Below are 22,933 nucleotides of genomic sequence, written 5' to 3' on the forward strand. Positions count from 1 at the left end.
TGATGAGTCTCACTCAAACAAATCAATATTCATCAAGATAAAGTGAAAATTTATTTGTGGATCAAGTATGATCATAAATCTATCATATTGGGCTGGTAAATTCTGACTAGGCCCAATGACAGCAGTCTAATTATACCAAGTTGGTAAATTTGAGAGAATAACTAAATTATTATAATCATGAGGAGTCTTACTTAAACAAATCAATATTCATCAAGATAAAGTGTAAATAATTCAAGTATGAATATGAACATAAATCTCATATTAGGCTGGTAAATTCAGACTAGGCCCAATTATACCAAGTTGGTAAATTTATCTCATCTCATTATCTCTAGCCGCTTTATCCTTCTACAGGGTCGCAGGCAAGCTGGAGCCTATCCCAGCTGACTACGGACGAAAGGCGGGGTACACCCTGGACAAGTCGTCAGGTCATCACAGGGCTGACACATAGACACAGACAACCATTCACACTCACATTCACACCTACAGTCAATTTAGAGTCACCAGTTAACCTAACCTGCATGTCTTTGGACTGTGGGGGAAACCGGAGCACCCAGAGGAAACCCACGCGGACACGGGGAGAACATGCAAACCCCGCACAGAAAGGCCCTCGCCGGCCACGGGGCTCGAACCCGGACCTTCTTGCTGTGAGGCGACAGCGCTAACCACTACACCACCATGCCGCCCAGGAACAAACTTATAAAATACATTATGGAATTAGCCCGTGTTTTATCTTATAACACACACATGAATTTACTCATTTAAAATTATCTAAATTATTTAACAACATGAAATTTTGAATTATTATTTTTAACATGAATTCAACAGGGGGCGGCATGGTGGTGTAGTGGTTAGCGCTGTTGCCTCACAGCAAGAAGGTCGGGGTTTGAGCCCCGTGGCCGGCGAGGGCCTTTCTGTGTGGAGTTTGCATGTTCTCCCCGTGTCCGCGTGGGTTTCCTCCGGGTGCTCTGGTTTCCCCCACAGTCCAAAGACATACAGGTTAGGTTAACTGGTGACTCTAAATTGACCGTAGGTGTGAATGTGAGTGTGAATGGTTGTCTGTGTCTATGTGTCAGCCCTGTGATGACCTGGCGACTTGTCCAGGGTGTACCCCGCCTTTCACCCATAGTCAGCTGGGATAGGCTCCAGCTTGCCTGCGACCCTGTAGAACAGGATAAAGCGGCTAGAGATAATGAGATGAGATTTTTAACATGAATTCAACAGCACTTACAATACCTTCTCCAAAAAAATTACATCACAATTTCAAGGTCATTCACATATCACAAATAACAGTATTGTGACTATATTAACATACAGCCCATGTTTTCATTCTTGTGAAGAAATTATACATGATGTAACCTGTATGAATGTGCACTGGGGTAAAATACATGTATTTCACAAAATTTGTGACCCCCTGTCAACATGGTCAACCTACAGTACACACATGCTACATGTAAAACTGTAGACTATTTTCATCACGAAAAAAAAATGTACTTGATGTTATTAAACTTAAAACAAACCAGAATAAACCCTTTCCTTCTGCGGGTTTGGGCTGTGCGGCGGACACCGCTGTTGACCGACCCAGTGACGCGCGCGCCACCTGTTGACGACTCCGCACATATGCTAGCGGAACCGGAGCACTGAGTTCAAATCTGCGTTTGTAATGTCGGACTGGGAGGCTGACTGCGGTGAGGATGGCGGGTCCATCTCGAAGCCTTCGCGTGTTCATGCAGCTCCGTGTACACAGTGGAAAGCTGCCTCAGATATCAGTAAAGCGGGTGGGAGTTTTGGTGGAAAGCGCGGCGAGAAAGTGGAGCGAGAAGGCGCTCAATGGCGGAGCTGGAGGGAGCGGGACAGAAAGGTGAACTACGGCAACAACAGAGAAACGCGCCGTGAGAGACCAGCTTCAACACAGCCGCTCACCTTCACCGTGGAAAACTCTTTAATTGGCAGAGTTATCGGTAAACTAGTGTTACAGATATGTGCTGCTTCTATTACTAGCAGGTTATTGTGTTACATTGAAGTAGCAAAGTTAGCTAACTAGTTAGCATCGCTCGCGCATCACACACCTGTAGTTTGTTTGTTTGTTTGTTTGTTTTTGTTTACAGGTCGAGGCGGAGCGAAAATCAGGGACTTGGAGGAGTCCAGTGGAGCGAGAATCAAGGCAGGTTCATCTCCTGAAAACCAACATGTTCTGGTTAACATAATTAACCAGTTCTTTGATGACTCGCTTGATGGTTATGAAGTGGATGAGGACTTGATAAGTGTCACAGTAGTGAACTCCATTAGCTAACAGTGTTAGATTAGATAAAACTTTATTGATCCCTGTGGGGGTGGCACGGTGGTGTAGTGGTTAGTGCTGTCGCCTCACAGCAAGAAGGTCCTGGGTTCGAGCCCCGGGGCCGGCGAGGGCCTTTCTGTGTGGAGTTTGCATGTTCTCCCCGTGTCCACGTGGGTTTCCTCCGGGTGCTCCGGTTTCCCCCACAGTCCAAAGACATGCAGGTTAGGTTAACTGGTGACTCTAAATTGAGCGTAGGTGTGAATGTGAGTGTGAATGGTTGTCTGTCTATGTGTCAGCCCTGTGATGACCTGGCGACTTGTCCAGGGTGTACCCCGCCTTTCGCCCGTAGTCAGCTGGGATAGGCTCCAGCTTGCCTGCGACCCTGTAGAAGGATAAAGTGGCTAGAAATAATGAGATGAGATGATCCCTGTGGGCAGCTTCCCTCAGGGAAATTAGCACTACGTTCAGACTGCAACCTGAAACGACCCATATCCGATTTGTTGTGAAATCCAGTTGTTGTTTTTTGTCAAGTTTATTTGTATAGCGCTTTTAACAATAAACATTGTCGCAAAGCGGCTTTACAGAATTTTAACGACTTAAAACATGAGCTAACTTTATCCCTAATCTATCCCCAATGGGCAAGCCTGTGGCGACGGTGGCAAGGAAAAACTCCCTCAGACGACATGAGGAAGAAACCTCGAGAGGAACCAGACTCAAAAGGGAACCCATCCTCATTTGGGCAACAACAGACAGCATGACTATAACATTAACAGTTTTAACATGAGGACAGTTTCGTTGATGTTGTAACTCTTCATTGATGGAAACTTGAGTGCAAAACTGTTCATGATAACTGCAGTCCTAAAGTTAGCAAGTCAACTGTAGTCCTCAGCCATAAAAGCATTACTGTAAGAGTCCAGAGCATCCTCCAGGTATAACCCTCAACTATCCTCATGGGGGCACTTTCACACCAAAGGTTGCCTTTTTCAAGTTTAGCTTCTAGGGTCATAAAAGTAAACTAAATGTGACATAATGTATCACTTTTGTTCACTGTTTTTGTCTGAGGGTCGGAAAGAAGCTACACAGTCAGTGGTTCTTCCATCCTATCATTATTGTGGAAATATTAGCCATTTTTAACATGTTTTTGACAGAATCTGCAGTCCCAAATTAAATTTTAAAATATTGCATTGAGTATTAAATAATTTCTGTCCCATGCATGGCTGAGCATGCTGCTTCCTTATATAGGGGGTGAGTCAAGAAATGTCCATTCCAAATTTCATGAAAATCGGTAAATTTGTTTGGCCGCTATGGTGATTTAACTGAATCATGGCATTCCGTGTTAAAACAAATAAAGTGATTGTCCTTTCCTGAACAACATGAGTAACTGATAATGTGCATTGTCAGTCTAGAATAACATTTAAGAAATTGTTTTTCATCACTGTTTTCACCTCATTTTCAATTTGAACTGTTATTAAGCAGGTAGTGAGTTTTTCAGCTATTCGAAATCTTGATGTAGAATCTGCGTTAAAAATCTGTCCTCTCCAGAACTTAGGATAATCTGTAAAACTTACCTCAGTTTTATGGAGAAATATTCTTACTGGATTAATTAGGGCCCAACAATATAAAACCAATGAGAAACTATCGCATTCAAATGCATGGTTGAGATACATTTACATAAAAATGTTGTTAAAGGGGATGTCCTCTCCAGAACAGGATATTTAATAACATGTTTAGCCATGTTAAGTGAAAGTTGATGTTGATAATGTCGGTCCAATGCTAAAGAGGCATAGCGTGTATGAAATGAATAGATTTTGTAGACGACCAGGACTTTCAGATCAGACATTCTGTGTTCATGGGAATTTCATGTTCAATTATGGCCATTGGAAAATAAGTAGGCATAGTTTTGGTGTTGTGTTTCACCGTTATGTGTTGTTCATTATTATTTGATAAAAAGTTAAGTTTTTGTAGCATTAGGCCTTCTTGACAGGTTTTTCTACTGATGTGTAGGGAAGCGAGAATAGACAGATGAGGAACTTCTGAGATTGAACTAGGTGGCAATTTGAGAAAGAACTTTCACCTCAAAGTTACCATCTGGGGACTAGTACAAACAAAGACCTGTCGGTCAGACAAGTCAAATAATTTGGATGTAAATGTGCCCAGGTTACAATATTGGTTAATTTTCTCAGAAAATTAAGCGTTAAAGAAAAATGTCCTCTCCTGAACAAATGCCCAAGACTCCCAACACTATTAATTCTCTCTCACTGACTAGATGTTAAATGTTTGCTCTCATCAAATGCATAGTTTAACATATGAAATTTGTGGCTCCAGGTGTTTTGGATGTAAATTGCTAACTTTTATATGTTAAGTACTTTTAGGATAATAAGGATAAATAAACCTTCATTATTGTAAAGGTCCAAGAAATAATATAATGGTCCAAGAAACTGTGAAAGGTTCTTTTTTTAATCAGAAAACATATTCAAAATTGTTGCCATAGTTTTCCTGAGTAATTTTTCATTTGAAAAGTGATGTTAAACATTCTGTCCTCTCCTGAACAGAAATATGGATTTTGTGACCTGATTTGATTTGCGCGGTGACCAGAAAGTAGATACAGTATGAAGTTGAAATTTTCTAGTCACCTACCAGATTGGTGTATCTTTCTAAAAAGGCATTTTAGCTGATTTCCTGGACCTATTTCTTATTTCTAGCTCTATTGATATGTGAAGTGACTCCTAAAATAGACTGAAGAAATTCACCAAAAACTAGATTTTCCAAAATATGTCCACCATTGATGGATATTTTGGTGTCTCTTTGTTCCATTAACATCTCTGCAATAATTAGGTGGAATATAGGGGACCCAATCCACCAATTAGGCTTAAATCTGAATGATAATGTAAAAAAATCCAAATTTGTGAATTTTACCTTCCTGCTATGTTAAAACTAATAAATTTTGGAATTTGAAATGACTTGTAGCCTTGATACTTGAGGTACATGTTACCCAATATGTATTCTATGGAATTCAGGATGGATTTTTGCATTACATTGAAGTTCATTTTCAACTGTTTTTGGGACTTTTAAGGCAACCTTTGGTGTGAAAGTGCCCTCGGGGCCGTCCTTCACAGGAGCAATGCGATAAAACTCCGACCAGACACAGGGCACCAGGATGGACCATGCAGGCCCGAGGGGCAGAAGAGGCCAGCATCTCAATCCCAGGACCAACATGTAACTCAGAGGGACAGATTGGGGGGGGGGGAGAGAGAAAGAAAACACATGTTAGGTATGCCCTAAAAATGACAAGTATTAAGTCTGTGTGGTAGGCTCACAGAGACAAGAGTCTTGACATCAGGCATAACACACAACAATGGCATGTTAACATGGTAAAAAAATATATCATGACCTGCTCTGGCTGGATGCTTGATTGGGTGATGGGAGCACACTCCTCAGCAATGATGAGATGCAGATGGGACCCTTAGGGCTGGCCAAGACAATTCAGTTACATTTCACCGGGTCTGGGACATGCGACAGAAGTCTGACGGCCGATTCCCTGCAGGCTACGATAGCCAGTCGAGGTCTCCACCCTCTCCACCAAAAGATTTCCTGTTGACTCCATGTAACTCAGAGGGACAGATTTGGGGTGGGGTGGGGGGAAAGAAAACGCAGGTTGTTAGGTATGCCCAATGTCACCTGGATAAGTAGGAGCAGTATACATATTGCACCGAGTACAAGCAGGGACTCCGGCAACTAACTATGACAGCATAACTAAAAGGAGAGAGCCAGAAGGTAACACAGGCATGAGGGAGCCCCGGGACATAAAGCAGCCAGCCACTACACCGTCAACAAACTCGAGTGAGCAAGTGAGTGGGGACTGACAGCATCCATACATCCCAGTTTACCAAAACACTCTATGTCTGAGGACCCTCAAGATCTACACCTTTACCTCATAAACACCATTAACACAAGGCTTGACTAAACAGATATGTTTTCAGCCTAGACTTAAACACTGAGACTGTGTCTGATTCCCGAACATTACTTGGAAGGCTGTTCCATAACTGTTTTGTTAGGCCGTTCACATTACCAATTATATGAGACTTGTATGCGATCTCCAATATGAACGGAAAACGACCCAAAAGTGTCCTGCATGCGCAAATTGACACGTAATAAGCACATCTACGTAATACGTAAACAAAAAAAAAGCGCACTCTTCAAGTTTGCAAGTAAAGCATGGAGATGAGGCGAGACCTGGCGATGTGGTTTTTGTGGCGGCGGCGTAACTCACACAATAATCTGATTAATGTGGGCAGCAGACTAATGAGACCGAAGGTGTCAAATTACTGGAAATTTCCAGAACAATCTTATAATCTTGTAATACAGGATGGTTTAACATCCAGGTCCCTACCAAATTCACCATTAGCTTGACCAATTCTATAAAAGTCTATTTAAATTCTGAAAACTGTACAAATGTTGTTGTTTTCCACCAAAGAGGTGGGATTAGCCAATGCAGAATAGTGACGTTTGTCTCTTGTTGATGACGTGTAGGTTGCATGAATGCGACCTGTCCGGTCAGACTGCAGTCGCATGTGAAAATATCGGATATGCATCGGAATTAGGACCACATATCCAAGCGGCCTGGGTCGCATGTGAAAAAATCGGATCCGTGTCGTTCAGATTGTCAATAACAAATCGGATACAGGTCGCATATGGGCAAAAAAATCGGATATGGGTCGTTTCAGGGTGCAGTCTGAATGTAGTCTAAGATTCCAGCAGCATCATTACAGGTAAACAGAGAAAATAAATAGAGAGAACTTCTAGATAATTAAAAAAATGATTTACATATACAAATATAAAAAGAATAAGATATGGGGAAGGAGAGATATTACACATTGTCCGGTATTGCTTATTGTTAGTTGTTAGGCTAGGCTACTGCTCCTTCCCATCCTCTGTCCTCCTGTTACCCCCCCCCCAGAGAGGAGTTGTACAGTCTGATGGCGTGAGGGACAAAGGAGTTTTTAAGTCTGTTCATCCTGCACTTGGGAAGGAGCATTCTGTCACTGAACAGGCTCCTCTGGTTGCTGATGACGGTGTGCAGAGGGTGACTGGCATCGTCCATGATGTTCAATAGTTTGTCCAATAGTTGTTTGTTGACTGGAAACCTGCTCTCCAAACGCTTTTAGCTAACATTAACACCCCTGATGGACCTCCCTACTACCCCACTGGGAGTCCCTAGGAAATCAAAATGACCGTTTAGGCGATACAATTAATATGAACTGATGTTTCATTAATATTCTCATTTTAATTTTACAGTTTATAGTTGAGTCAAGTTTATTTCTATAGCCATTGTCGCAAAGCAGCTTTACAGAATTTTGAATAACTTTAAACATTTATCCCTAGTTTATCCCCAATGAGCACGCCTGTGGCGACGGTGGCAAAGGAAAAACTCCCTCAGACGACATGAGGAAGAAACCTCAAGAGGAGCCAGACTCAAAACGGAACCCATCCTCGGTTTATAATTTCCACCGAAAGGCTGAACAATTTTAAATGATTCGTACTGTACTAATCTAGTTGCCGTCCAATCAAATGCTCTTTAAAACACCTTGTCCCGCCCCTGTGAAGAGTAGAGCAAATTGCTTTACAGTAGCAGCAAGTGAACTGCTCAAACATGAGTAGTTCATCATGCAGCTTTCTGCATGTTATTTTCCTTCCAAACAATCCCTTGTATGTTGAAAATATGGGGTGGGGGTGTGTTGCTCAGTCCCTCCACCAAAATCTTGATCTTGGTTCAATATATACAGTGGCTGCTGCACTTTGATTCTGTATGTGCTGTGACATGCAAGTTAAAATACAGCAAACGTTCATTACAATTAACTACATTACAGGCATTTAGCAGACGCTGTTATCCAGAGCAATGTAGAACATACCCGGAGCAGTTGGGGGGGGATTAGGTGCTTTGCTCAAGGGCACTTAAGATAAGATGGCCTTTATTATCCCAAAATGGGGAAATTTTCTGTTTGCAGCAGCAGGACATATCAAGCCACACAGGTAAATATATTAATTATACCTAAGATAAATAGTAAATTACACCGCGAGTTGGCCTAGTGGTTAGCGTGTCCGCCTCTCGATCGGGAGATCGTGAGTTCTACTCATGGTCGGGTCATACCAAAGACCATCATAAAAATGGTACCTACTGCCGTCTGGCAAGGCACGCTGCAATACAGATGCGAGTGGGGAGTCAAACTCTCGCGGTTACCAGAGGACTAGCCCCCCACTGTAACCCTAGCTACGGTATGTAATAGGCGAGAGGCCGAGGGCTACGGAAATGGAGATTGGTACCGCCTTATGTGCCACATGGCGTGGGAAGGACTTTTTTGAAATAGTAAATTAGGGGAATTATGAAGTAGATGAAACACTTATTGCACATATCAGGTAGTTGTTATATAATAAATACACACACACACACACACACGCGCACATTTAAAAAGGAAAAAATATATATACCTAAGATAAATACTAAATTGGAGGAATTATGAAGGTGAAATGCACTTATTGCAGACATCAGGTGGTCGTAATTGCAAAAGATAAAACAGAAAAACCCCAATGCAACAGCTATTGACAGACATACAGATGTGAGTCTACTGTGAGCAGTGCTGGTTGTACAGTCTATCAGCTGCAGGAAGGAATGATCTGCAGTAACACTCCTCCACACACTTGGGTGGAGCAACCTCTGCTGAAGGAACTCTGCAGTCCAGTGAGTAAGTCCTGTAGGGGGTGGGAGGTGTTCTCCATCATAGATGACAGCTTAGCCATCATCCTCCTTCAGCCATTCCTGCTGGTCCAGGGAATCAAACCAGTGGTCTTTTGGTCCCAAAGCTGCTTCTCTAACCTTTAGGCTATGATTTCCCCATGTTCAATGACCGAGACCCAAAAATGCACAATTTGTTCAACTATAAATTTAAGATTGGAGGAGTTTTTATGAACCATACTAAGAAATTCTGTGTATATAAAGTGAAAAGGTTGAAGCACATCCCATGCTAGGGGTGTCAATCTGCTGAGGGATTATCACCTAGCTGTGGAAAGGTACGCGTGTACAGGTCTGATATTTAAGTCCTCAGTCCCACAAAGTACCAAGTTTATTAGTACTATTTTCTACAGAAACACGTTCCATGTTTAATGATGCTGGATGTGCTTTTTGGGGTTTTGTCTGGTTTTTAAATGTTCTCTAAGTTAGAAGTATGGATGTCATGCTAACTCGTAGATGAGCCCTGTCAGAGGTGTTTGTACCACTCACACACACGTGTAAAATAATGGACAATTTACTTTAAACATTCATGAACCACATTAGGTCTGCCAGATTGATTTGCTAGATTAACAAGAATTATAAGAGGCTAATAATGTAATCACTAGAAACAAAACCATTTCTAAAAAATAAACGCAGCAGTGACAGTCTTTTAGACTTCATCCCTCCTGAAGCAGAGCTCATGGCAAAGACACTGCATTCAGTTATGGAGCGATCATTATGTGGTAACCACTTCTGCTATTGTCTTTAATGTTTACTTGTTCAACACAGCCCAGCTTTTTTTTTTAAATAAAGTTTCTTACCTAAATCACTTTTAGGGCCGAAGTCATGTTTAAAATATAATTTTGTAATACACATGACGTGTATTGCAAAAAAAATCGACCAGGGTAGTTTCTTACCTTTATATTCTCCCTAACCAGCTATGACAATGCTGAGGTCCAAACCTCGATATGCTGCATAGGAGGCAGCCTTTTATTTAAAAAAAAAATCCCTCATAGCATATCTCCAGTTTTCAAATTCAATATGGAAGGAGCAACTTCTTGATTTGGTAATGGAATGTAGTCTACTATGTGGGGAAAAAACACTTAAGTATTCAAACAGCAGTGACAATTGTCTCTCAACTGACCTACAGTAATTGGTCACCACCCTACCCAGGTTTAACTTTTTGAGAGATATGCAGTGAACTTGAATGCTGATGGTTGATATGGTTTGTAAAATGCAACTACTTAGAAGGTTGCTAGTTTCTAGTAGCAGTCACAGCTAATTGGCCATGCAGTTGGTGTAGTGTACTTTCATCATAATGTAGTCACTATGAAGTGGGCTATATTTCTGTAGTCTGACCTGACACCAGGGTGATGTGTAAGAGTGGCACTTCACATTAATGTCATGTGTCTCTTTGTTTCTCTTAAACAAGTTGGGTACGTAATCACTATTTAAATTCTTAATGTGAATCTGTGAGTATGACTAAACACTTTTTCACAAAATGGTGTATATCTGGAGTAATTTTGATATGGCTGATGCCTGATTATGATTTGTGTAGGTTAACCGTGGAGATTATGAGGGAGAGGTGCTGATCTTCGGTTGCCATGATGCCCAGCAAAAAGCCAATGATCTGATCAAGGAGCTGGTAGGAACAGGTACAGACAATGGGCCTGACCTCCTTTTGTAAGAGAAAGGCGGGATGAGTAACAGATTCAAATTCTTTCTTGTTGTCTAACCAAGTGTTAAATAGCCCCTGTCAGTGTTTCATGTATAGCTTTTTTTTTTTTCTTTCCCCTCTTGGCTTTAGACACGGTGGTGAGATTGAGAGGTTCCTGAATTAAATTTCCTGCCCTTTTCTCCTTGCTGATTTGATTTAGATGGGATTACATTGGAAAATGTGATGTGAGGTGACCCTAAGTGCAATCAGAATTGGCCATCTGCTTGAGCCAGTGTAGTAAGTGATCTTAGTACAGCTTACTGCAGGAGTCTGAATCTCTGAACACAAACACAGGAGTTGCATGACTGAGGTGTTAACATTGTACGAGTGCTCATACTGGGTGACCAAGTCCAAATTTGAGTCATCTAGTAACCTCAAACTCAAAAAAAAAAAAATTTTAACAGTCCAGCAATGCAATTCCTGTGGAGCAGGTGGTCAGATATTAGGCTCACAGGACAAAGAAAGGCCATATTGATTAACATATAACAACATGGGAGCATATTGGATCCAGTGGGTCACTCATGTGACACTGTGCAGTGTGATTCATTCATTCATTCATTCATTCTTCTGCAGTAAGGGTTGTTTATTTCCTTCAAAAAGGTCTGGACAGTTTCTCTGAGTTACAGTATAGATTCTGTTGGATTTAAACTGGCTAACGTTTGCATGAAACGGTGAAGCCGGTCAGTAGCATGTGGTACACATCATGGTTAAAGAACATTACCACACAGATGAAAGAAAAGTCAGATCAGCTCTAACTGATGGTGCTTTTGAATTTTTCATGCAAAACAGGCTACACTAAACGTGTGTATATACCGTATATGCATATCTGATTTTCATCCTGCTCATACTACATATACATATGTTATTTACCACCTTAAGGTCGGTCCGTATTGTGAAATACCGTGACCGAGGTCTTGAAAGTACTGAGCGAGGCCCTCTGGGTCAAGGTCAGTATTCAAGGCCGAGATCAGGGTATCTCACCATACGGACCGACCTTAAGCTGGTAAATAATATATTTTATTTTTTTCTTTACCAAATTCTAACAGAAAATGAAAGCGCCCGAAAGGGAAAACCGAGCCGAGCCACCATTTTGAATCCTCATTCATGGCTGTAATGCGAATGGCTTTCTCCTCGGTATACAAGTGCACTTCCATGGCAGGAAAACAACTACATTTTGCCGCCTATGTAGTCCCCTATTTATAGAAATAGGAGTCATTCAGGATTCAGCCATGTTTTTGCTCGGCGTTAGCAAGTTAGAAGTTTTTAGCTTTCTCCTGAAATGTTTTATTTTATTTCTTCTTCCTCAGGGTAGTAAAACTCGCTTTCGCTGTGAACACTGTCATTATTGCTGTCCATGCTGTAAAATTTAATGCTATTCTCTTGAGAAATGCTGGCAAAAAATTTATAAGATTTTTGATAATTTTATAAATAAATCTTATAAAAAAGATAAATGTTGACAAAAAATGCTACTATGTTTGTTGTTGTGAACAAGCAAGTCGCCAGAGGTCTGTAACTGGGGTCCGTACCGTAGGATACGGACCCGCTCGCCAGCCAATCAGAGCGCAGGATTTGGACTGCGAAAAAAAAAAAATGTCTTATTAAATGTTCAGGAATTAGATGTGACCCCTAATAGCTATGTGGAACACCATTTGCCTTGCCACAGTCCTCCAATGTAAGCCTTAATTATCAGCTTCCTCTTTACTCTGACCACAAAAATTGAAGTGATTCTTGCTCAGCGTTGTGCCTGAGTAACTGCACCTGCATGCCTTTTTTTCTTCCTGCTATATAAACTGTGCAAGTTTGCATGGTAATGAAGTGTTTATTTTTTCTTGTTAATTTGACTTGGATGGGCCTACATTTAATGGAGGTGACATCAAGTCACCCTTCTTTTAAAGGGTACTTGTAGCAAAAAAGAAATATAACCTAGAAATATTACACATTTTCCACAAATGCATTTTGATTACCCTGTATTGTCACACTGTGTCATGTAAAACGGTGCTTTAAAATTATTTTATAATTTCGCTCACTTAAGTTCCACTTAAGGGCACAGCCATATTGCCATTTTGTGGGAAAGGTGAGCATGACTTAGAATTGTTGATGGGTTTCCTGTATCTTGATTGGCTTGCTGCTCCTGACACTGTGATGTCGCCGGACGTACAAAACATTGTTGGGAAAAATAGCAGAGTGCAAAGCCTGTGGTTGGAAAAATAATAAATGTGATAAGGGAAAGCATTTTTTCTGTGTTCCATTCCCAACAACCGAGCAACGTAAGCAATTTGCTAAACAGTAACGATACAACTTGAACAGGTCACACTTTTTAGAAATACTCTCCTTTGGTAATAATTCTGTTTGCGAGGACCATTTTGAGTCTGATTGCTTTGAAAGGAATCTACGGGCTAAGCTCTTGGGTTACACAGGTCATGTTGGGCTCAAACCTGATGCTGTACCAACAATATTCCAACACCATCCATGGAAAAGGGATTCAGGCCATGCAAGCTGATTAGCTAGAATGGTATAACATTCAAAAGTGTTTTTGTGTGTCTCATCTCATTATCTGTAGCCGCTTTATCCTGTTCTACAGGGTCGCAGGCAAGCTGGAGCCTATCCCAGCTGACTACGGGCGAAAGGCGGGGTACACCCTGGGCAAGTCGCCAGGTCATCACAGGGCTGACACATAGACACAGACAACCATTCACACTCACATTCACACCTACGGTCAATTTAGAGTCACCAGTTAACCTAACCTGCATGTCTTTGGACTGTGGGGGAAACCGGAGCACCCGGAGGAAACCCACGCGGACACGGGGAGAACATGCAAACTCCGCACAGAAAGGCCCTCGCCGGCCACGGGGCTCGAACCCGGACCTTCTTGCTGTGAGGCGACAGTGCTAACCACTACGCCACCGTGCCGCCTAAATAATTTTATATGCATACACAAAAACAGGGCGGCACGGTGGCGTAGTGGTTAGCACTGTCGCCTCACAGCAAGAAGGTCCGGGTTCGAGCCCCGTGGCCGGCGAGGGCCTTTCTGTGCGGAGTTTGCATGTTCTCCCCGTGTCCGCGTGGGTTTCCTCCGGGTGCTCTGGTTTCCCCCACAGTCCAAAGACATGCAGGTTAGGTTAACTGGTGACTCTAAATTGACCGTACGTGCGAATGTGAGTGTGAATGGTTGTCTGTGTCTATGTGTCAGCCCTGTGATGACCTGCCGACTTGTCCAGGGTGTACCCCGCCTTTCGCCCGTAGTCAGTTGGGATAGGCTCCAGCTTGCCTGCGACCCTGTAGAACAGGATAAAGCGGCTAGAGATAATGAGATGGTGTGTGTGTGTGTATGTATATATATATATGTGTGTGTGTGTGTGTGTGTGTGTGTGTGTGTGTGTGTATATATATATATATATATATATATATATATATATATATATATATATATATATAAAATTGTGTGTGTGTGTTAGTAAATAATCCCACTTTTTTTTTTAAAGCAAACTAAAAATAAGTGCTGAATAAAACCCATCTATCTTATGTAAATAAAGATACAAATTTCATTATCCAGTGGGCAAGTATTTGAGCTGTTGCTCTGCGCTTACAATCTGGTTCCCTACGGTCACAAGTCATCAAAAAAATCAGGTTGATTCATTACCATATTCTCTTAGTATTGAGCTCCCCTCTGCTTCGCTATAGATTCACACTCTGCTTCAAGCTGTCACTAGCCTATATTTAGACCTTGTAAACTATTGTGGCACATTGCATGTCTATGCCTGTATTCACACCTGTAACAAATAAATAGGCTTTATCGCTAGTATGGACACACGCGTGCACAATTTCTATTTATAGTAAGCTGCTTACCGATTTGTAAGTTCTCCGTCTGGTGCTGGCCCTCTCACATGGCTGGTTATCATAGTCTGTATATAGTCCATTTCCAATGCAGGCTTGTGCGTGACATGCGTTTCCAAACCAGGTTTATCCATGAAACAATTCAATGACTGCGCACGTATTATATCGCATTAAAGTTTGTGCTCTTTACAGCAAGCACATTCAGTGTCGGTTTTCTGCTTGGCACACTTTCCACATCGCAGCTGAACCCTTTGACCTGCCTTCTCGACTTTGTGCTTACAAAGCATCACCAATTTCATCATTATAATCATCTGATGATTCGCTGCTGAAATCACTTATCAGATGCGGATAGTCTGTTTTCTGAGGTTCATGCAGATATCCATTCTGGCCTGAAGATAACACACACACACTCTCTCTCTCTCTCTCTCTCTCTCACCCCATCTGACTAAATCCAGGCTAACAAGCATGTTTACAGGAGCGACACTTAACTTCTGGTACCTGGCTATCAATGACATGGTGTTTCATCCTGGGCGTTATATTGGTAGCCTGTGTGCAAAAAACTTCACGTGTTTTTGGATGTGTAAGCACTTATGATGGCTAATCAGGTTGCTGCGCTTGTGTGCATTATTATAATAGGGGCTTGTACTATTGACATTGATCACGTTTAAATGCTGTACTGGTACCCTTTAAGCTCCAAACACTGATGGCAGTTATACCTGAGTGGTATAGACATTCCTTTATTAGTTGGATAAATTTGCTTGTCTGGATGATGCACAATCTTTTCAGAGTCAGTAACAATTGTGTGTGTGTGTGTGTGTGTGTGTGTGTGTGTGTGTGTGTGTGTGAGACTTCACTTGTCTTCACCCCTGTCACACACACTGGGTCCAACTCTTTAGTAACTGCAATCTTCTGCTTGTTTCTGCAGGTAGAGTGAGTTCAGGCTTGAGAAGCGACTCCTGCTGGTCAGCATCTGCACTGCAGGCTTCAGCTCCTTCCCTTTCAGCACCTATAGATTGGAATGCCATCAGGGAGAATAGGGAGAAATATGAGCTTTTGAAATGGCAAGGTGAGTTTATTAAATGTGTCGGCACCAAGTCGTATGTATTAGAGTTCCAATTCCAGAAGCACCATTTAAAAAAAAAAAATCAAGTTCCCACCAAAAGAAGTTTGATCGCTATTCAGTTTCAAAATCAGTTTTATGCAAAACACGATATCTGCCACGTTTCTCTGCATTGTAGATCCCCTTTCTTTCTAAAATGCGACGAACGCCACTACTGATGTTCCGTGGAACCAGTTGGTTCCATTCGACTGATCACAGTGCGCCATTCAAATACAGAAACCGTAATGGCAGCTTCCACTGACTGTCAGTGTCACAGAGAATCCCTGTCTTTTAGTGAGATTTTGAACTAGATAAATAACATGGATGGAATCAAACTTTATTATTATTCTTCCAGTAGAGAATGTGGTTTAATGTTATTTTCCATTGTGAGCGCACCTGATTCCTCCTGGGATCTAGGTAAACCACTTGATATATATTTAGCCACTGCCTGAAATCAGTTATCGAGGAGTGTGTTGGTAAATAATCCCATGTTATTTTTTTAAAAAGCAAATTAAAAATAAGCACTGGATAAAACCCATCTATCTTATGTAAATAAAGAGACCTTTCGTTGTCCGGTGGTCATGTTTGAGATGATGCCTTACAGTTATGATCAGGTTCCCTGTGGTGACACAAGCCATCAAAAGTCAGGTTGAGTCATTACCATATTCTCTTAAGCATGGAGTTTTGCTCTGCGCGCTGGAGCTCTGCTATGAATTTAACTGTACATGCTGTACACATTGTCCAAACTTCTAAATTTATTGTTCAGAATAAAAAGTTTGTTCTTTTTAAAGTTTCCATGTGAACATCTGGCTGGGTCTATTTAACGTTCCTCAGATCTTTGTGTGTAAAATAGATTGGGATTTGTAGACAACACACTGAATGTAATTCGGGAAAATCTGCCGTCCAATATAAGAGATGGCACAAATTCAGAGGGTGTCGTGTAGATCAGCTTTACTTGTTTCTAGTTGTATTTCTCCCACACACAATGTGTTTTTTAATTGTTGTAATGATTTTATATCATTTTTTTGGGGGGGGGGATTTTGCGTGTATGTACATGTGCGTGATATTAACAATTATTCCACAAAATCGAGTCGTACGTGAGCTGATAGCCAACAAGATGCGTAGAGCCGAGTTGGTTATAAACCATGTACGATGAGAGTGATTGGAATAACCATTTTATTATATCCACGATCACTGGATTTTGAGAAAATTCGATAAATAAAAACTTTTTTATATAAACGTCTGACAAAATTGTTTCCACTTAGAATGTAAACAAACCGGCGAAATGACAGGAGCAATTTGTAAAAAATGTGGTAATAATTCTTGAAAATAAAAAAGATGAGTTCTTACCATCAATTTTTTTTTTTTTTTTTGTATTTTGGGGGGAGGTGTTTTCGAGTAGTTTTATTTCTTCCTCGGTTGGTTCAGCAGCATGGATTGCTCATATCAATGAATGTGGATAGAATACATTTTATATATAAATTTTATTTATTTGTGTATGGATGTGTGCATTCATACAGATCCTCATTGGCTATTTTAATAATCCATTCAGCTCTAATGTTTATATATTAAACCATAATAATGTTTAGTTTGCTGATATGTGCTATCTATTAAGAGTACTCTTCTTTCAGATCTTCCACCTCTGAAGAAGAATTTCTACACTGAGGAAGACTGTGTGTCCAAGCGCAGTGTAGAGGAGATCAGAGACTGGAGGTGTGTGCGTGCATGCTGTGATGTATGAGACACTTCAGCAGGAGGCTGTGTTGAGCTTTGTGTATAATAGAATAAATATGTCTGAGTCTAGCAATCTCTTCTGAGGACTGAGATCAACACTTGTGCCAATTTCGTACCTCTTTTAGGTGCTGGTAGGTAGATGTATTCACTGATTCAGTGCAGAACAGCAGGAGGAATACTGTAAATGTGCTCCGGTAGTAGGTGTGACGTTTACATAAAATTACATTTTAAAGGAATTGTCTTTTTATTGCCAAGTAAAACGCCCGCCTCTCATTTTCATACTAATTCAAATTTTACACCGGGATTCTCAGCTCAGTTCTGTGCTTTTTAAAAAATGCCATATGCTCATTCAGACTAATTCCCCTAAAGGGTAGTAAGATATAAACATGCTGTAGATTTTTCCGAACTGATGGAGGGATTTCTGTAACTGAATAAGTCTGAGAAAGCACTCATGCGTGAATATGCACAGCACATTGAGTCACAGTTTTGCGTAGGAAATTGTGAGCCAGTCATGAACCTGAATCACACCTGGTGGTGTGATTTCTTCTACAAAGAAATGCAGTTCATGATTGGCTACACCCTGATGTTTTATGTTCTAAAAAGAATGTGAATGCATGTGACCTATTGTGGTTATTAGCCTAAGTCAAATAGTTATGTTTCAACATTAGGTAAATTTCATCTCTTAATCTCTCTCAAACAGAAAGGAAAACAACAATATCTTTGTGGATGATCTGAAAGAAGAAGGGAAAAGAGCAATCCCTAATCCTGTGTACACTTTCAAGGAGGCTTTTGCTCGCTATCCTGGAATAATGGAGAACATAATCAGAGTGGGGTTTCAAAAGCCAACTCCTATTCAGGTACTGTGTGAATAAACGTGCAGCAAAACTTGGGTAATTTCTGAAAGAGCAAGGTGCTCAGTTGAGAATTGAGTAAACTGTGTAAAACAACACTCGCTCTGCTGTATGGGAAATCTGGTTTGGCTTTACAAAGCAACCAGCTCATATGGAGCACTTGCATGTGACGTCACAGCCGATCCAGATTGTGACAGACGCCATCGTGTCGGTCAAACGCCATATTCCGCCTTCTACTTCTACTTCTGGTTCTACTTCTGCTTTTACTTCTACCTTTTCTTCTGGAAAACCCTACTATATACAATTCTACTACAAGGCTGCGGCTACAAGCTCTCCCTACCTGTGCACGTTTTTTTTGTGTATTTTTGCGTGTTGTTCGTCTGTACCGGACTTCAATATCCACTACAACCGTATGGACTTACTGGACATTGGTTTCCAGCAGAAAATGACGGTTTGTAGCGATTTCTATCGCATGCACAACATTCCGGACGAGGAAAAAAAAAACATTTCGGACGAGATAGCGAGACCAGCGGGGTCTCCGTGGATTGTTATCGGAAGCAAAGCGAAGGAGGCGGCGCTGGGAGCAAAAACGAGGCTGCAGGCAGAGCCGGCCTGTTGACTAAGCTCAGAAAACAGCCACTCAAATCTCCACTGCCAAGCCTCTACCTGTCCAACGCCAGATCCATGTAAACAAGACGGACGATTTGGAATTACCTTATTCTATTCTATAATTGGCTGGTCAGTGCTATACTCAATACTTAAGTGACTTACCCATCCAATGAGGATTCTTGTTTACAAGATGCCACATCTGAGTCGCTGACAAATCCTGAATTTCTGTAGAGATAACTGTCCAGAGATTTATCAGCACGCAGTGCTTCACCACTGAACAGCGAGGGAAAGTTAATGAGGTAATTATACACGTCCGGGTATTCCACTGGCAGTTCAAAATCCGGTCGTGAAAACTCCGTCCGGTAAGCCATAAGGGTCACAAATCTGTAGATCATTTATTTTAGACATATATCTAGTTATCTGTTCATTAGAAAAATGAGCCGTGTAGTCCGTCGGTTGAAATCGATCCATTCTGTACACGAGTGCAGCAGTATTCAGCGGTGTTTTTGACCGACAAGATGGCGGTTGTGTACTTTCCGGTCACGTGACTGCAAGATCTCTATACAGTGGTTGAGACGGGGGTATTTTGCATATGAGCAGCACATTTGGCTTGCTGAGTGTGATTTGGTTGCCTTCGAAATGATTTTGCTTGGGGCCAATAAATTCTGTGGACACTGGAGGTGTACGTTTCAACGTCTAATGAGGGGTTTGCAATAACAATGCTAAATGTAAATACTGAAGCTAATTTACATGTGACTTCTGCCTGCTAAATAAATTCACTCATATTGCTTCATGTTTTGAAACCTAAATAAAGAGCAGTGTGTGGAGAACAAAACACAAGTGCTAGTACCAAGCGGTTCTAATTTTACAAAGCATTAAAATCAGCCGATCTGGGGCCCAAGAGTGGCGCAACAGAAAAGTATTCATACCACCATCAGGAAATTGCAAATTTAGTCTTGATAATGCCAAAGCCATCACTGGCCAGGAGTCCAAGGCCCTGTCCACACGGCAACGGATTCAGGTGACTCCGATACAATTGCTTATCGTTTAGGCCTGGCGTCCACACGGCACCGGCGTTTTGGGTGCCCAAAACGCAATCTTTTTGAGAACGGGTTCCAGAGTGGAAAGATCTGGCAACGTTGCCGTTGTGAAGTCGTCTGGATGAGTAGAACGGATTTGTTTACGATGACGTCACAACCACATGACTGTGAGTGCTTCACGCCGGGTAGAAGTGTAACGAATATCACCAGGAAAAAGCCTTACAGAGCACTAGTGAGAGTGAAACACGAGCTTGGATATTATTATTATTATTATGTTCAGTGTTAGTTCACAGTAGTAATGCAAGAAGCAGAATAGTGACAGTAATAGTGAAGCAAAAACATGCAATTGTACAAACACTTCAGCTCTACAGCAAAATATTCATTTATGAAATGGTCTGATTCTTAACACCAGTAGTGCCAATGATCTTCTCATTGCGATGCGAGTTGTCAACAAATCCTATAATTTGGTTCATGAAACGCGCTTACAAAATATTTTCACTGTGAATATTTATTGTGTAATGGTGCAATCCCGCCAGCAAAAATAGGGGAAAAAAGGAGCGATCTCACCTCTTCAGATGTTGATTTAAGTCCGACAATACATTCCTCAAAAAGGGCGTAGAGGAGCAAATTAATCCAATTTATTCCGGACCATTAAAGACGCCGCCTTCCGCGTAGAATCATACGTCATCCTCGCCGTCATATTGGAGAGGTCAAAGCGGAGAATAAAGATTAGCTGCGTTTAACTGTACCAACAGGTTTACCGTCCAAACGAGATCATATGGGATTACCTTTCACAGGTGAGAAACAACAAATTAATCTATCAACGTGTATCATTCAATTTATTCCGGACCATTGAAGACGCCGCCTTCTGCGTAGAATCATACGTCATCCTCGCCGCCATTTTGGATAGGTCAAAGCGGAGAATAAAGATTAGCTGCGTTTAACTGTACCAACAGGTTTTCTGTCCAAACGAGATCACATGGGATTACCTTTCACAGGTGAGACTGGAAAAATACTTTTCATTGTATTTGGTCATCATAATGTAATTTTACAAACAGATTTTCCTGACTTTGTGGCTAATATGAAGTCTCGCGCATAATAGTTTATGCACATGCGTCGTTACTACTTCTATTGTTCTGGTGTCTCCGAAGGGACCGTCTTACAGCGCCCCTAGAGGTGTGGCATGTGTATTGCATCGTTTTCAGCAAGCGTTGCGTTGCCATATGGACCTGATATTTTACTGATTGTTGCCCATTTGAACGCGATATATTTTTAAATAACATCTTGTTGCCGTTGTCGTGTGGATGTAGCCCAAGAGGCCAAAAATGGCCATACTATGTGGGTGGGAGGAGTGAGGTTATTCTCTCCCCTGTCAATATGAGCAACACTGAGTAATCCGGGACCTCTCTGAGCTCATGTTTGCAGACTGGGATAGCGCTTTCCTGTGTGTGTGCTCAACTGCCCTGTGATTCAGTTCAAGAAGATACATTCGTGTCTCTTCGAGGAAATTTATGCTAGCCTACACCCTAGCTGGTTTGGCACGTGATAAGGGAAAGATGGATGGGAAGTGGCAAGTGACCATATTTCTGAGAAAATTCTGGAAGGTGGACACAACCATGCACTCAAGTAGGGATTAAAAGTACTTAATTTGAAGGTTCTCAAAGATTACTTATGCTTTGTGATTTTGTTAACCATGTTTAACAAGGCACTAAAATATCTTTTCAGATACAGGTTAACTGTCTTAATTGTTTGAGTAACGAGCATGTAATGACGCAAGTAGTTAGTGCTAAGCAGTCACCAAAAACACCTCTGGAAAGACCAGTAAGACCAGTTTTCTAGTCACACCATGCTGGTTGACCAGCAGAAGACCAACACCTAACCACGATGGACCAACTCGACAAGTATTTTGCTTGCACAATTTATTTTTGAAAGGTTTTATTACAGCCCTCAGTTCAGGAAGCATTCCATTTCTAATCAAACAGTTTTCATGGTAGACAGTTCTGACTTGTGTTCTCTGTGCTTTTTCCTGTGATAATTTTGTGAATCTGGATGGATTTGACTTGTTAACATTTAGTTTTTCTTCTGAGCGTGTGTCCCCCTTCTTTTATCTTTACTGTCTGCTACAGTCTCAGGCTTGGCCCATAGTTCTGAGTGGCCTGGATTTGATTGGCATTGCGCAGACTGGCACTGGGAAGACCCTTGCTTATCTTCTTCCCGGGTTCATTCACATGGACCAGCAGCCTGTGTAAGGACACCCACGCTTATGTTTGTCATCTTTCTACACATGAAATGCCTTTATAGTCCAACTGCAAGTGACTATACTGCCTTTTTTTAATAGATGTGGGTTTTAATTTGTGTGTAGCCTGTGCATGTGAGGAATGGGTTATGTAAAAACTTTTTTGCCTTGTTGCTCTTTCAGACCCAGAGACAAGCGAAGTGGCCCTGGAATGCTGGTTTTGACTCCCACTCGTGAACTGGCACTCCAGATAGAAGCAGAGTGCAACAAATACAGTTACAAAGGCTTTAAAAGGTATTGCTTTTATGGATGCCCTGAAATATTTGTACAAAAATGGTATATAACTTAAATTATGTAATTCATTGACTTGGATGACCAACTATTTTCTGTCATGGATGTTGGATTTCATAGAAATAGTTAATAGTGCATGTTACTTTTTTAGCCCAGTTATTTTGATAGTTATTCTCGAAGATTAAGTGGTGGAAACTAAGAGGTTGAACATCAGAAGGAGTTTAGGGAAGAAATGAGACGAGCATTGAGTGGTAATGGAAGTCTGCCAGAAGATTGGGATACTACTGCTATACTAGTAAGAGAGGCAGCAAGGAAAGTGCTAGGGTGGTCATCGGGAATGAGGAAGGAAGATAAGGAGACGTGGTGGTGGAACAAAGAAGTGCAGGAAATTATAAATGAGAAGAGGCTAGCAAAGAAGAATTGGGATGATCAGAGAGGCGAGGAAAGCAGGCGGTTATACAGGGAGACGAGACAGAAG

General features: G+C 41.5%; 1 protein-coding gene across 1 annotated transcript in view; it reads left to right on the forward strand.

Moving 5' to 3' along the window:
• Positions 1 to 1,660: 1,660 nt before the first annotated feature.
• Positions 1,661 to 22,933, forward strand: part of ddx43 (DEAD (Asp-Glu-Ala-Asp) box polypeptide 43) — a 37,036-nt gene continuing 15,763 nt past the window's right edge. The window contains exons 1-9 of the mRNA XM_060924764.1: positions 1,661 to 1,958; positions 2,106 to 2,161; positions 10,603 to 10,727; positions 13,724 to 13,725; positions 15,521 to 15,661; positions 17,326 to 17,407; positions 18,129 to 18,285; positions 22,055 to 22,173; positions 22,348 to 22,458. Of these exons, the coding sequence (XP_060780747.1) occupies positions 1,661 to 1,958; positions 2,106 to 2,161; positions 10,603 to 10,727; positions 13,724 to 13,725; positions 15,521 to 15,661; positions 17,326 to 17,407; positions 18,129 to 18,285; positions 22,055 to 22,173; positions 22,348 to 22,458 (1,091 nt within the window). The remainder of the gene's footprint in view (positions 1,959 to 2,105; positions 2,162 to 10,602; positions 10,728 to 13,723; positions 13,726 to 15,520; positions 15,662 to 17,325; positions 17,408 to 18,128; positions 18,286 to 22,054; positions 22,174 to 22,347; positions 22,459 to 22,933) is intronic.

The sequence above is a fragment of the Neoarius graeffei genome, chromosome 7, assembly GCF_027579695.1.
Source record: "Neoarius graeffei isolate fNeoGra1 chromosome 7, fNeoGra1.pri, whole genome shotgun sequence".
Taxonomy (NCBI): Eukaryota; Metazoa; Chordata; class Actinopteri; order Siluriformes; family Ariidae; genus Neoarius; species Neoarius graeffei.